The sequence below is a fragment of the Corticium candelabrum genome, chromosome 16, assembly GCF_963422355.1.
Source record: "Corticium candelabrum chromosome 16, ooCorCand1.1, whole genome shotgun sequence".
NCBI lineage: Eukaryota > Metazoa > Porifera > Homoscleromorpha > Homosclerophorida > Plakinidae > Corticium > Corticium candelabrum.
The window spans coordinates 3,799,279-3,814,067 of NC_085100.1; the positions used below are offsets into that span (position 1 = coordinate 3,799,279).

A 14,789-nucleotide genomic window follows, 5' to 3' on the forward strand; every position below is an offset into this window, starting at 1 on the left:
GCACCGAAAATATTAATTTCTACACTGAGCGAGGGTGCTAAAGCCCCCCACCCCCACCCGCCCACGGTTCCTACGCCAGTGCAGATGTAGCAAAGAAAAGCCTTACTGCAATCTGACGCCATCACATTCTTTACTATACGTCTGGGTACGAGACTACGCACTCGCTTCCCTAGATCAGTGGTGATCACGCCTATTGGCAAGGAGGGGTTCCGAACCCCCATCTGGATCCGGGCCTGCGCGCGCCAGCTGTCCAGACCGTCCTGACAGTTCGAATGACACGCGGCGCCATGCAAGCAAAGATGAAATCGCGGCACAGTTCAGTTAATTAATTATTAATGCGTAGTCGCGCCAGGGTGGTACAGTGGAGGGTGCGCCTAGAGTCCGTACAGAATTGCGTTCCAAACAGAAGAACAAGTTTCCGTGCCGTCGACTTTACTGTAGACTTTGAATTACGGTATGATTATTTCAAACCAAGACTGTATACGTAGAGAGTTTAGGTGTGCTCCTGAATAATACAAGTCCCATTTAACGGCTTACTGGACACTCGAGGCGACGTATGCTCTCATTAACTAATTAACTCGAGCACAACTTATGGCAATTAGAATCTGTGTTTAAAATCGAAGAGTAAATTCCTTTCTTGTCCATTTCTCTTGTGATCACGTGAATCAGGTCACATGATAATTTACTGAGAACGGTCGACAATGTTCTTGTTGTCTTTACTCCTCGTCACATTGTCTTTATCGCTCACAGTCGATGCCAATTGTTGCATAGCAACAAGCTATCAGATTTCAGCGTCGGGACTAAGGGCGCAGGTTCTTGAGATAGAACCTCAATTCTACGCAATGGAAAACTACATGCTGGCCTTCGACCTCAAATCTCAAAACGGCATGCTCAATCTGACAATGGTCAACTCATTATCTGGTGTGAGAAGAGTAGAAACATATTACTTTCAAGAAGCGAAGGTGTGTACAGTCTACACTCTAGAGCTATTGTGAAGAGTCACGTGAGTAGACATAATTGATGTTCACTAACATCTAGGGAGTGAGGAAGCAATACACTGTAATTGACAATCGGGAGTGCATTGAAACGCCAATAATTGGACCAGGCCTTTCACCGTGTTTTCCAAGTAAGTCGATCGTGTCGACTATCTGACGCGTTTGCTTTGATTTCTACTCGTGTGTGTGTGTGTGTGTGTGTGTGTGTGTGTGTGTGTGTGTGTGTGTGTGTGCGTGTGCGTGCGTGCGTGCGTGTGTGCGTGTATAGTAACGTCGATTACCATCTGTTGCAGGCGACGTAAAAGTTGTGACGACATTTTCATTTGCTGGTCTCAACTGCTTGGTCGTTACTTACTCGCAGTCATACCATGCAGGCTCGTCAAACACCTCAATTGCAGCTGCAACAATTATTACTGACAAATGTATTCCAATTGCTACTGCCTTCCTGGTGAGAGGCATCAACACGACCATTGGTATACAGTCTCAGTTCGAAACTGCTGACTTGCTGCTATTTTATGACTCTACGGAGTTGAAAGATGTCAGTATCTTAGCACCACCTAAAATCTGCTCTCATGCACAGAGTGTCAATGCGTCTGCAATTGGAAAAGAAGAGCTTGTGTTTTTGCAAATGGTAATATATATATATATATATATATATATATATATATATATATATATATATATATATGTATGTATGTATGTATGTATGTGTGTGTATATATATATATATATATATATATATATATATATATATATATATATATATATATATATATATGTATGTATGTATGTATGTATGTATGTGTGTGTATATATATATATATATATATATATATATATATATATATATATATATATATATAAAGTAAATGTTGTGTGTCGTGTTCTGTTACCCTGTGTTCCATCAATACTATAGTATCGATATTGGTACCGATACCAGAGTATCGGTATTGGTGCCGATACCGGAGTATCGGTATCGGTATACCTCGCGCGCGGGGTCTGGCACCGCAAAGGTAACAAATTCTATCATGGCTACTCGTGACCTAGTGGCATGATTTGATCTTGTTTTTCGATCTCCATCAACAGTAGACAACAGTAAGGCGTCGTGAAAAATATTCTCAGAAAGCGTTCAAGAGGAGGTAGCTCAAGAACTTAATTAAGTTAAATTTAATCCACAATACATGTACCTCAAATCCTAATTTGAAAACAGCTGCAGAGAAATTAGACTACCATGACAAGATTAGTGTGCTGGAGGATTTAGAAAAGTGGTGTGGACAAAACAAGCAGCAGTCACGACCAACGAATCAATGCGGAAGGGGCAACCCTATACAACTTCAATCGTTCCAGGGCTCGGAAACTTCATCGCCATCTCTGTAGGGAGATTGTTGCCGTACACAAGTAAAGTTCTAACGCTGAGGTAAAGACTCAGCTCTTGTATTTGAATCAATGCTTTTCTGATCAGTCAATACCGCAAGAATTGAAATGTCAGTATTTGTATCGGTATCGACCGATACTTGAAAACCGAGGTATTGGTATGGATATATACGCAGTATCGGCAAAACTTGGTATCGCTGGAACACTATACTTAGCCATAAATCATTTCAACTCAAAAGCTCGTATACGAGACTGAGTGCTAGACGTCATCTGTGAGCGCTTGCACACACAGGGTTAACTTGGGTTAACTCGGGCTAACTTTGGGCTAGACTCCAATTACCCCAATCGTGTGAGCGTGAGTTTAGTAAACCCAAGTTAACCCTGGTTAAGACTAGGGTTAAACGAGAGTTAAGCTAACCCTGGCTCCGAGTAGGGCTAAACTGGGCTAAAGCGGTAGTGTGGAGTTAGGGTTGCCGTTGCCATGGTGATGGTGCCAATTGTGGCACCGGGGTTCGAAATTGTGGCACAGGGTTTGGAGAGATTTAAGGAGACCACTAGCTGAAACTGTATGGAAGTCACAGAGCATAAGCAGCTCAATACTTTAGAGCAATTTGGCAACTTTAGATAGCGCTAACTCTTGTATTGGATAGCAAAGAACTGATTTTAAGTCACAGATTCAATATTCATATATATATATATATATATATATATATATATATATATATATATATATATCATAGTTAGTCACATCTAGATTAATATTAACTAGGGAGTCACGGGGAAAGGGGCTTCTTTGGTGCCACAATTTTGGCCCCAGCTGTCGAAAGGGCCAGCAACGCTGGTGGAGTTAGCATATCGCTACTCGAGCTACCCTAACCCGAGTTAACCCTCTGTGTGAAAGCGCTCTGTGTGTTTGAAGATGGACGGAGTTGAGTCATTGGACGTGTTCACTGTACTAAACCGCCTCGCTCGGCTGTCTCCAACCAATTTGGTAAAGAACTAAGATCTGACGGACCAATGAACGGTAACTATTGCTAGATGTTGTTTGATTGAGTTATTAGCTCATGTTGCATAATGTCGTTTGTGGTATGTAATTTTTTTATTTAGTTTTGGGCAATTATTTTAAATAGGCACGATTACAGTTAATATTAACTGTTTATGAAAGTATGGAGTACGCGCACGTCTGTGAAAGAGAGAGAGGCGGTGACGTGTCACGTGATATTAGATGGCGACTTGTTGTAGTGATGACTGCGGAAAGCTTCTGCTCTAATTGACATGGCATCTGCTCACGTGACCACTTTATCTGTAAATCATATCGTAACCCTAACGTTCTAACAGACTAATGGTTTTTGATATGCAAAAACCTTATCCTCCTGGGTGTGTCTGAGTTACATGTTATGTTTAGCATCCACAAGAAATCCGGGCTCTTGCGCTTTCGAATGATACCAAGATCGTCGCGTACCGACGAAGGACACAGGAGTTACAGCGATTTTTATATATATATATATATATATATATATATATATATATATATAAACGGAGAGCTTCTGCTCTAGTGCACGTGACAATTGGCTAAAACTTAGTGAAAGGGTAGTGTGGACAGGGCAGCACGCACGCCCACCAAACAGTCTGAACGTCACACACACACACACACACACACACACACACACACACACACACACACACACTCACACACACACACACACACACACACACACACACACACACACACACACACACACACACACACTGCGATTTGCGATGGGTCGTCATACGTTCGTGATGGCACGTGCGACACACGTGAATCTTGTTTGCATTTTGCAATTAGACATACCAAACATTTTTCTAACTTCACACGCGAACGCACAGTACTATAAAGTCGCATTGTCTTGCACTTACAATGGGTCTGTTGGAGTACGGTCCGGTATCCGTCACGTGATCTAATTCGGCTTGGCAAGCCTAGACGTATACAATACGACTCGATGCACGACCCTTGCCATTTGCAACGATGTCCAATCAATGTTAAATTATAATAACTTAATTAATTAGTTAATTACTTAAGGTCCGAGGTCCTATAGTTTGACTCTAATTAATAAAATTTGCGTTTTTGTTTGCGGTACACGAGTGGTGCTCACGTGGACACAAGCGGACCAAGTCACGCTCTCCCTTTTTTTTTATATCTCGTATAAGATACGAGTAGTGCCCACAAAGCGGACCAAATCACGTCCTGCGTTTCTACCGACGGTCGACAATGTCTTTCGCTCTTGCAATCTTTGCCACTCTTGCTCTACTGCACACGACTAGTGCAGCCGGTTGTTGTCCTATGAAGAGCTACATGATGACAGGATCGGGATTGCAGGCAGAGATCGCTCAACTGTTGCCCAACCTAGCGCTCGTGCCAAGCTTCACTGTAGCCGTCGACATCAAGACCAACATGGTCTTTCTCAACGCGACCACGATGGGTATAAACGGCAAGTCAGGTGTAATGACTGTTTACATCGATGGTGTGAAGGTGAGGAAATTGTGGTACTACATCTAGAGTCCTAAAGTATGCACGGTGTTTCTCCTAGAAAATGCAACACACCGTCATCAACAGTGTCTGCTATCCGTCGCCCCTAACCGGACCAGCTTTTGCAGCCTGTTTGCCAGGTATAGCTTAAAGTAAATCGACATCAAAATCGATTGCTTGTGATGATGACTAGTGCATTGCAGCTGATGCAGTTAATACTGCCAATATTACGCTTCCCGACAAAAGGACACTGGAAGCTTTCACGTTGAAGAGCTCGAGCGGCGAAGGTTCTATCAACTCTACTGGCCTCGACGCCTTTATTGTGAACGAATGTATCTCGGTTGCGGCCGCCGTTCTGCTCTTAGCCGAGGATACGAAAATTGGTGTGGAGTCCGAGGTTGCGCTCGCTCAACTCCTGTTGTTCACTGCGCCTCAGCCGCTCACCAGCACCAGCATTTTTAAACTCCCCAGCAGCTGTGCTCATGCAGAAATTGTCGACTCGTTGGAAAGTGCTCCGAGTGAGCTTGTGAATTCGCGTCTGGTAATCAAATTCGTGCATCTAAATGCTGAAGATGGTGAATATGACTGTTTGTGTTGTGTGTTTGCGTATGAAGGTGGAGAAAGACCATTCATTCAATCTGTTCAAGACTCTCGAACGTCTCGTCTTCAACAAGTAGATGACCGATGATGCAAACGATCGATTGACTTTTGACGTACGAAGCGGTTGATATCTAGAGCGATTGACTTCATTTAAGTTTGCTGAAATTTATGGGTGTTTACCCTAGTATACGACGCATGATGTCGTAGCCTGATTTGCTAATTGTTCGAGTCTGCGTTGTGACTTTCATTGAATAAATTCCATGTTTGCAAGTAGAATTTTTACGTCGTTGGTTTGACTTTAGACTCTCCGGCGGGTAACTATGATTAGATAAAAGGGTCGAGGGTGAGTCCACCCCACTTAGGTCCAGGGTCGAGGGTGAGCCCACCCCACTTAGGTCCAAGGTCAACTTCAACCTCTAAGACTGTGTCTCTCCAGATCTAACCCTAACCGTATAAACATAACTCCTAACTTTAATAGTTTTTAGAGTATCTGCAATTTTAGATGGAGAAACTGTAACTGATAAAAATACACTTTCACGTTTCACATCAGGTGGCAGCAATAAAACACCAAAAGAAATCACGTTCTTCGTCCGTGGTGCTACTTCATAACCAACGCTGCATGTTTAACAGCCTGGAATCGACTTTACGATCATGGCCGTAGCCTAACGTACGTTATAACTAGGCGGTGCGTAACACATTATAATAGACCATTACCGTCACAAACTCGTCACGTGGTTTTAAAATGTTTAAAGTATTAGTATATATAGTTGTCAGAAAGAATACAAATCAGCATGCAGCTTTAATACAGTCAGAAGCAAAAACTAAACTTTATAGTAGTGAAAGAGATAAATTTTAGCTTTAGCTATAGTCTGCAAGAATGAATTTGACGATGACCAAAGTAGTCCACTACCTAATTGATTTGTCTAGATCCACTTCTGCATCACAGTAGATGTGAAGGAGTCCAAGATAAAACAAGCGGATTAAAAGCGGACTGCGCAGTCACGGGTCTGCGTGCATTAGAATACTACACTGTATATATATATATATATATATATATATATATATATATATATTTTTTTTTTTTTTTTTTTTTTTTTAAATATACATATAGTTTATTCAAATATAAATAATAGCTACCCCTCCACTAGAGGGGCCTATATATATATATATATATATATATATATATATATATATATATAGCATGCAAGGTTGATCTAACTGTTAAGTCTACTTAAACATTGAAAAAGAACCGACCCGCCGGGTGCATAGTGTCTACGCGCCTGCCTAGAGTGCTACTACTATCTATAATATATATATATATATATATATATATATATATATATATATATATATAATACCCTTTTAGTAAAATATTTGCGTATCTGCTCCATGCATGTGTGAGACTCTCACTCTTCTGATTCACTTGCTGACTTTATGACTCGCTGGGAGTGTGCCTAGTAAATTCGAGGAATGCCTGTGCGTGTGCTTGTATGCGTATGCATATGCATGTGCGTGTTTGTATGCCTGTGCTTGTGCGAGTGCGTGCGTGCGTGCGTGCGTGCGTGCGTGCGTGCGTGCGTGCGTGTGTGTGTTTGTTTGTTTGTGTATGTGTGTGTGTGTGTGTGTGTGTGTGTGTGTGTGTGTGTGTGTGTCTGTGTGCCTGTTCGTGTGCGTGTGCGTGTACGTGTACGTGCGTGCATGCGTGTTAGTGTTCGTGTGCGTGTGCAAGCGTGCGTGCCTCTTTGCACATGCGCACGCACGCATGTGTTTGTTTGTTATTTTATTACTCAGTGTCTGCTCTTACTCTAAGATCGCAATATTAACTAGCACGTGTAGAGAGGTTATATATATATATATATATATATATATATATATATATATATATATATATTTATAAGATTGCGTTTTCTTGGCTCTCAATTCACAGATTTGCAAACCTACATTTTGAGCCACAACAATTTGACTCACATGATCGGCGGCTGCTGCTGCAAGCTATCTCAAGGAAAGGTTTGTAAGACATAAGGTCCGGATCCAGAAATTTTGAAAGAGGTAGTTGATCTGCTCGCAGTCATAAACCTTAATAAATTAATTAATTAAGTTAATTAATTAATTTAGTTAATTAATTAACTAATGTTCTTTTTTTAATCAAATTATATTTTGCTAAATATACAAATCAGTAGCACTGATCGTGCAATTACGTACGAAAATGGTTCATTCAGTGGCATATAGCCAGACTCTGAAGAGAGGGGCACAGCTAAAATATAGCAAAGTACGTTGCCATGGTGAATGAAATTTGCAGCAGAATCTTTTTCAAAAAGGCAAGCCCTTCACTTCTACTATCATCGAACCAGCTGCCACCCATGCAGTTTTACTACTCAATGAATCATTACATATATCAATTTTATTGAACTCTCAACTACAAATGCATCTGACTCCATCTAAGCTTCAGCTTTCTGGCTATGTCTAGAGGTATGCAAAAGTGTCAACTGCACGATCTAAATCTATTCCTTGTGACAATTTCATGTCTAGTATTAATATTTAAGCTAGTAACGTCCAAACACGTCTTGACTAAAATGCACACACACACACACACACACACACACACACACACACACACACACACACACACACACACACACACACACACACACACACACACACACACACACACACACACCATCTAGATACGCCACTGGTCCACTTTGTTGTTATAGTATGCCTAGTCTTGAGATAGTCAGTCTAGCATGCTCAAAGAACAAATCTGTGGTAGCAATAGAAGAACCTTTTGTGCAATCTGACCAGATGACGTGCACAAGGGCAGCAAGCATCACACACAAATTCTTGATACGTTTGGATGCAAGCAAGTCTACTCACTTACTTTCTTTCATCAGTGGTTAGCCACGCCTATTGGAAAAGAGGGCGTTGTAACCCCTTTAAGCCCATCTCGATCCGGGCCTCGTGCACGTACACTGCTATCAAGCAAGTATACACAGTGTACAACCCGAGCCAACAACATAATGCCAAAAACAAAACGATTAATATAAATTGACGTAAGTGGTAAACAACGCACAAGCGTGCGTTAGATGCAAATTTAAAAGTAAATAGTTTGATCCTTGCTTAATTCCAAAAAATAGAAAAGTTACCGTGCAAAAGAAAATGGAGCTCAAGAAAAGAGAAACAACATATAAAGTGGTTCGACAATCAAAACGCTTTCCTGCTCGCACAAGTCGATCTCTCTTACAGATCAGTTCTTTCGCAGTTCAGTCAGACGACTGAGGATGGTAAACACGTTGAACGATTCATCTTTCTTCATCTTCAAGAGAACACAACCACATAGCACTTTACCAACGACTCAAAGTTATTTACTAATTTATACCAAATGCGAGAGTACGAGATCCTCCTCAGCGATTCCAGACGTCGCAAGACTTTGTGCTTTAGAGCAGATTGACGGCACCGTCATTGTACTCGGACTCAGTGGTACCATGTTGTAGAACAACACCAAGTCCGCAATTGCAACTTCGGTTTTAAGTGGGTTCGTTGTGTTGTCTCCTAGGATAAGAGCTGCGGCGGCTATCGGTACACACTTGGAAGAAATCAGTAAGGCGGACTGGCTTGACACGTTGAAGGAGTCTACATCACTTTGGGACGAGTAGGTAACGGCTATGATCTCGATTCCGCCGCCGATCGTGAAATGGGTCACAACTTTGACATTAGCTGCATGCAACAAATTATTATTATTAGAGAGTATGTATTTTGGTCAATGCAATACGAAGGACAGAACAACCGTCTCACGTGACCGACTTACAAGGCAAACAGGCAAACGCATCACGTCCAATCAATGGCGATTTGAAGCACTGAGTGTTGTCGATCACTGTGTACTGCGTCTTTGTTTTCTAACACAATCACAACCAAGTTCAATTAGACATGCATACCTCTCCTATAAAATAGTTGCGTAAAACTTTACTGATTCTAGGTAGATCGTCTGCACCGACCTTTTACCCGTTAAGTCGGTCATCGTCATGTTGATAAAAGCGTTGTTAGCCTTGACGTCTACCCCTAGTGTGTAGCTGTTCAGAGCAAAGAGGTCGGGTTTGAGCTGAACGATCCGCGCGCTCAGTCCCGCGCCCGAGAACTGGTAACTTGCTGCAGCGCAACAATTTGCGTCGGCCGTGAGCGCTAGGCTCAGCGTAACGATAGCTGTAAGGAAGAGAGACATTGTCGAGAAGGCGGCGTCGGTCCGTTCCACGTGAATTTACGTTAGTCACAAGACAAGGTCAAAGGTCTAATGGTTTGACGACATGCCTAGACAAATGGTCACATGTACTATAGATTGCGTAAGCGCAGCGTAGAAACGACAAAGGTCGCAGAGTTTGTGGATAGAAGTTTCTAGGTATGTAGAGGCTAGAGCTATAGACCTACACACACACACACACACACACACACACACACACACACACACACACACACACACACACACACACACACACAAACACACACACACACACACACACACAGACACACACACACACACACACACACAGACACACACACACAGACACACACACACACAGACACACACACACACACACACGCACGCACACACACACACACACACACACACACACACACACACACAAACACACACACACACACACACACACACACACACACACACACACAGACACAGACACACACACACACAGACACACACACACAGACACACACACACACACACGCACGCACACACACACACACACACACACACACACACACACACACACACACATACACACAGGTCTGTTTTGTGCTTTACGACCGCAACTGCTGCTTATAAACGTATAGGAACTACTTAGAGAGAAATGAAGAAGCATTAGATGTCCTCGGCTGTTGGCTTACTAGCGTTTGAAGGTGGACAAAGATGCAACTAGGTCACGAGATACAGGGTCACGTGGACGTCACTAGACACCACATGGCCCAAGACATGTCTAGCAATTATCTAATCAGCAAGTCTGCAGTTGTGTTGTGTTGTTGACATAGCAACACTAGAGTATACGAGTTTCTTGTCTCTAATCATCTGTGCGTCATTGCAACACGTAGATAATCGGCATTTGCTCTTGTGGCAATGAACGCGTGCGCAGTAGGCGTAACGAGTCGTCAAGTCAGTTATCTACGTCGGAATTACCGAGCCTTGGGTAATTAGCGAAAGTCGCATATTAGTAGATACTTGCTTGTAGATGCGTGGGTGCGGGCATTCAAAGCTCAGGAGGACAAACGTACAGACAGATTAGCATATACTTAATTAATTAATTCTGTTACACACTAGGATAGTCTATAGCTCTTACTTGATGACATTTACACAGTGTAGCCGATCGAATTTGACACACCAAACAAAACTGTGGCCCCAATTTATTATTTTTAAAAGACATCTTAATTTGGGATTGCAATTAACGGTTGATATTATTAAATTGTACTAGAAAATACTGCTGCTGAATGCATAATAGTGCTAGCTCTACAAGATAATGACAGTAGTCATGCAACTTCTTACGAAATGTTTTTGTTGGCCAGTAGCAATCGAGTTATCGAATTAATATTTTTATCCCTCCAGGCGATGCCTTACTGTGTCTCTAGAATGTGGAACAGGACAGTAGAGGCTAGGCTCTGGCTTTAGAACATCAGTGCTAGGCTGCTCGGACGCTCTTTTTGGAGATTGTACAGTACAACGTCTTCCACAGTCGCGACATGACGGTATGTACGTCAAACTTTAATGTTTCCTTGAATGAGTAGTACGTTATGAATTGTCTTTACACCAACTTTTGGTCAACTAGCTTGGGTTTAAATCAGAATGTACTGGACCATCGTACTATAGAGATTTACAAACATAGAGTGTTCGAGTTGCTGCTTGTAAGTGTTACTTTGTACGGGAATTTACAAAACAGTCATGTGACTTGCACTAGATCAAGTCACGTGCCGCCACAAATTCAATCACGTTGCGAATACGCCCATCGTCGACGATGCGTTTGTTGCTTGAAGCCGTCGCCACTCTGTCTCTACTGCTCACAGCCAATGCTACATGTTGCGTCAAAAGCAACTACAAGATATCAGGTTCCGGATTACAAGCTCAAATCTACATGCAAACACCTCACCTCTACACACTGGACAACTACATGGTCGCTTTCGACGTTAAAACTCTACGTGGAATGGTCAATGTCACGTTGACCGATCAAAGAAGCCATACCAAGTCGTTACAAACGATTTACTACGAAGAAGCAAAAGTATGCGTAGGGCGGTAGAGTTCTGTAGAATTATTACAAAGTACGGTTTGTAGTCAATTGATTATTTGCACAATTAGCTCAAAATTAAGGGCGCCACGTACTATGGGATATGTATATCTCTGCTAGGCGTTAATTAAGCTTCCCACTTTTCAAAGGCGCAGTTCGTTAAAAATTATTTTTCTATTTAATCTAAATTTGTTGGAGATCAGGCATGCAGTCCTAAAACATCTTAGTCATGTTACGCGTAAGCTATGGGAGAGTAAAGACGTAAACCTGGTACTGCCAGCGGTTCCTAGAGGTCGCAAACCATATAGGATAATTTCTCATCGTATTGGCGCGCGACTATTAATATTAACTAAAAGACTGAAAATTAGATGATCTTGTCTCGCCATTCTCTCTCTGTGAAAGACATCTTTCTCCAACTTAATAGCTTGTGTATTACAATTTCTTGTAATTAGCTGTCGCTTTGTATGTAATTATTGGAATCTCTAGTAGACCTATAGTTTCTTTGTGTTGAATTAATTTTTAATATCTGACGTCACATGTTCACTTTTATTTATAGGCCCACAGTTGTGACACGCACGTGACGCTCTTGTCTTTGGCGAATCTAGAGACTTTTGTGCCTGGAAGTATAGTGTACAGAGAAGGCCTCTGAAGTATTTGAGCATGCGCAAACAGTCATCTATAAAACATTGTATAATACATTTAGCAGCGCTTGATATATAATGTAATCGTGTTTTAAAGGTTCAGTAATTACTAATTAATGAGGTTAATAAATCTTTTTGACGTTTTGTTTTATGACGTCACATTGCCAGTAGACTACTAGAGAGTGCGCCTACTCTTACAGAAACTCAGGATCCGCCACTGGAAAGTTTAGTCTGTCTGTTTAGGAAGAAAGGAAGCAATACACCGTTATTGACAACCAGATTTGCCATTCAACGCCAATAACCGGACCCGCTCTTAAAACATGTTTGCCACGTGAGTCCAAGACGTACTTTTCATCAGTAGATGGCGTCAACCTGTTTGGTTAATATTGGTATTGATTTAGCCGACGCTAAAATTGTGACCAATTTTACAATTGGTGGCCAACTCAACTGCTCGGCTGTTCTCATCAAGGAAACGGGCGATGCTAATTCGTACAACTACTCGATTATGAGTGCCATGATTTTAACTGAGAAGTGTATTCCACTGATTGCTGCCAATCTATACAAAGGAGAGAACATCAGTGATGGGACACAGTCTGACATCGAAGTGGCTAATATTTTCTTGTATTATAAATCCGAGCCCTTGCTAAGTGAAAGTATTGTAACACCACCCAAAATCTGCTCAAACGCAGACAGTTTGGATGCATCTCGTATTCCCAGAGATAAACTCATTCTCCTTCATCTGGTAAATATAAATGTTGTCTAATTGCATGATATTGAAATAAAAGTGTTTGTGTCTTTGTAGCTAGAAGGAGTCGAGTCATTTGATGTGTTTACTATTCTCGGTCGTCTTCTTGAGCTGTATTTGCCAAGCGCGTGACAAGAAGCTTGATTGAGCCGTAGAAAGTCTTTTTGTTTGTTGCTGCTATCACTAAATTTTCAATTGGAAGAAGATGTTTACTTTGGAGTTTCGGGTTTGTGCCTTTGATTGCTAGAGTTGCATGTTCCAGAGGAACGAACTATAATAGTTACTACTAGTCTAGGGCACTCATGCCCACCTGCATGGTCTCCGCCATAGTTGGTACCGTAGAGCCCCGGACCAGACATAGTTTTAGGACCAGTTGTCGCGTGACAGTAAATACGGATTGGAAACAGTACTTTTGAGTATGTAATATGAGCACTATGTGACGCTCAGCTAATTAGAGAATGACTGGAACTATAAAGTAGCTAATAGCTTTTGATGGTGGTTCTACGTCTAAACGCTGGCACTGATAATTTGTGCGTCCGACTCATTCACTTTGGCTATAGATGCAACAAGAATTAGGATCTAAATCCTGTAAAATTGCATGGGGGTAGTGCGGCATGGGCTAGACCGGGCTATAGCCTCCTATCACTTGCAGGCGTTTTCATAAAAATTTTGGTCTGTAAATACGTGTGAGGACCAAAGCTGTATATAGTATAAACACCACACTTTTCTCCAGTCTGGATCTGCCACTGATTGTACTGTATCAGTCAATTAGAAGCTAATAAAAGTAGGCGTGTCTATAAAAGTGGTCGTGTGACCCGTAGCAGCGTGAAGTCTAGCCCCTCCCATTTCTAGACGCCCCTGATTAAATTGGTGCAAGTTTTAACTAGAAAATATTTACAGACGCACAGGTTTATTAAGGCGTCAGTCACCTGCTATTGAAATCATGCATCTTTAATTGACTTCTGAACACAGAAATGCTAAATTCTTAACGTCATTGTTTTAATTTCAATAATTAATTAACAGAGGTATTGAGCTATCTTGTAATTTATTATCATTTAACCTAGAAGCAAGATGTTGTAAAAGTCACAATGGCTGAGCTTCAAAATGCGTCAAAGTGCTTGCTGTCTGCGCAGTCTTTTTGTGGATGTGGCAACGCAACGCATGTTTGCTCAAAATGAGTCTTGCTTTCGGTACGATAAAATGACGCAATCAGAGAGACTGAGCAGTGTTTGCATGGATTTGGTCGTGGTTACCACAAACGATGGACAGACATGCAGGCGGAAGGGGTGCGTGAACTGCCCCACTTCAGTTGGAGGTCCTCTTGTACAGTACCTCTGCATGTACACGACCAATCAGACCCAAGATCGTATACAAAGGTGATTATGCCTGGAGGCACAAACTTGTATTCTAAGTAGATATTTATAGTGTACATGTGTCTAAATAATACAAATTGTAATTTATAGACACTCTATGGTTCGCTTGCAGAACTGTAGTTAGCTGTCTTGTTATATTACTACTCGTATATACCCAACTACCTAGGTTTGTCCTATTCATCACTGACATTCTGTCAACGCTTGAATCTCTGAAGTTATCTCGCAATAGAATGTCCGGCAGCCGCAATTTCCGAAGTTTTTGTTTGGCAATATA

At 41.7% G+C, this 14,789-nt stretch overlaps 4 protein-coding genes across 4 annotated transcripts; 3 read left to right on the top strand and 1 right to left on the bottom strand.

Annotated features, from left to right (window-relative positions):
• The first annotated feature begins 686 nt into the window (after window positions 1-686).
• Window positions 687-3,533, top strand: LOC134192261 (uncharacterized). Its single transcript, XM_062660983.1, has 4 exons — window positions 687-962; window positions 1,039-1,126; window positions 1,289-1,626; window positions 3,289-3,533. Exons 1-4 carry the CDS (start codon window positions 702-704, stop codon window positions 3,370-3,372), a joined length of 771 nt encoding a protein of 256 aa, XP_062516967.1. The 5' UTR covers window positions 687-701; the 3' UTR covers window positions 3,373-3,533.
• An 835-nt stretch (window positions 3,534-4,368) lies between these two features.
• On the top strand, window positions 4,369-5,754 carry LOC134192158 (uncharacterized). Its single transcript, XM_062660856.1, has 4 exons — window positions 4,369-4,881; window positions 4,940-5,018; window positions 5,082-5,419; window positions 5,493-5,754. The coding sequence occupies exons 1-4, from the start codon at window positions 4,621-4,623 to the stop codon at window positions 5,553-5,555; spliced, it is 741 nt and encodes a 246-aa protein (XP_062516840.1). The 5' UTR covers window positions 4,369-4,620; the 3' UTR covers window positions 5,556-5,754.
• A 2,742-nt stretch (window positions 5,755-8,496) lies between these two features.
• LOC134192168 (uncharacterized) lies at window positions 8,497-9,729 on the bottom strand. Its single transcript, XM_062660869.1, has 4 exons — window positions 9,443-9,729; window positions 9,284-9,371; window positions 8,855-9,192; window positions 8,497-8,791 (listed from the first exon to the last, which is right to left on the bottom strand). Exons 1-4 carry the CDS (start codon window positions 9,692-9,694, stop codon window positions 8,723-8,725), a joined length of 747 nt encoding a protein of 248 aa, XP_062516853.1. The 5' UTR covers window positions 9,695-9,729; the 3' UTR covers window positions 8,497-8,722.
• A 1,726-nt stretch (window positions 9,730-11,455) lies between these two features.
• Window positions 11,456-13,356, top strand: LOC134192346 (uncharacterized). Its single transcript, XM_062661080.1, has 4 exons — window positions 11,456-11,750; window positions 12,641-12,728; window positions 12,799-13,139; window positions 13,200-13,356. Exons 1-4 carry the CDS (start codon window positions 11,490-11,492, stop codon window positions 13,272-13,274), a joined length of 765 nt encoding a protein of 254 aa, XP_062517064.1. The 5' UTR covers window positions 11,456-11,489; the 3' UTR covers window positions 13,275-13,356.
• Window positions 13,357-14,789: the final 1,433 nt, after the last annotated feature.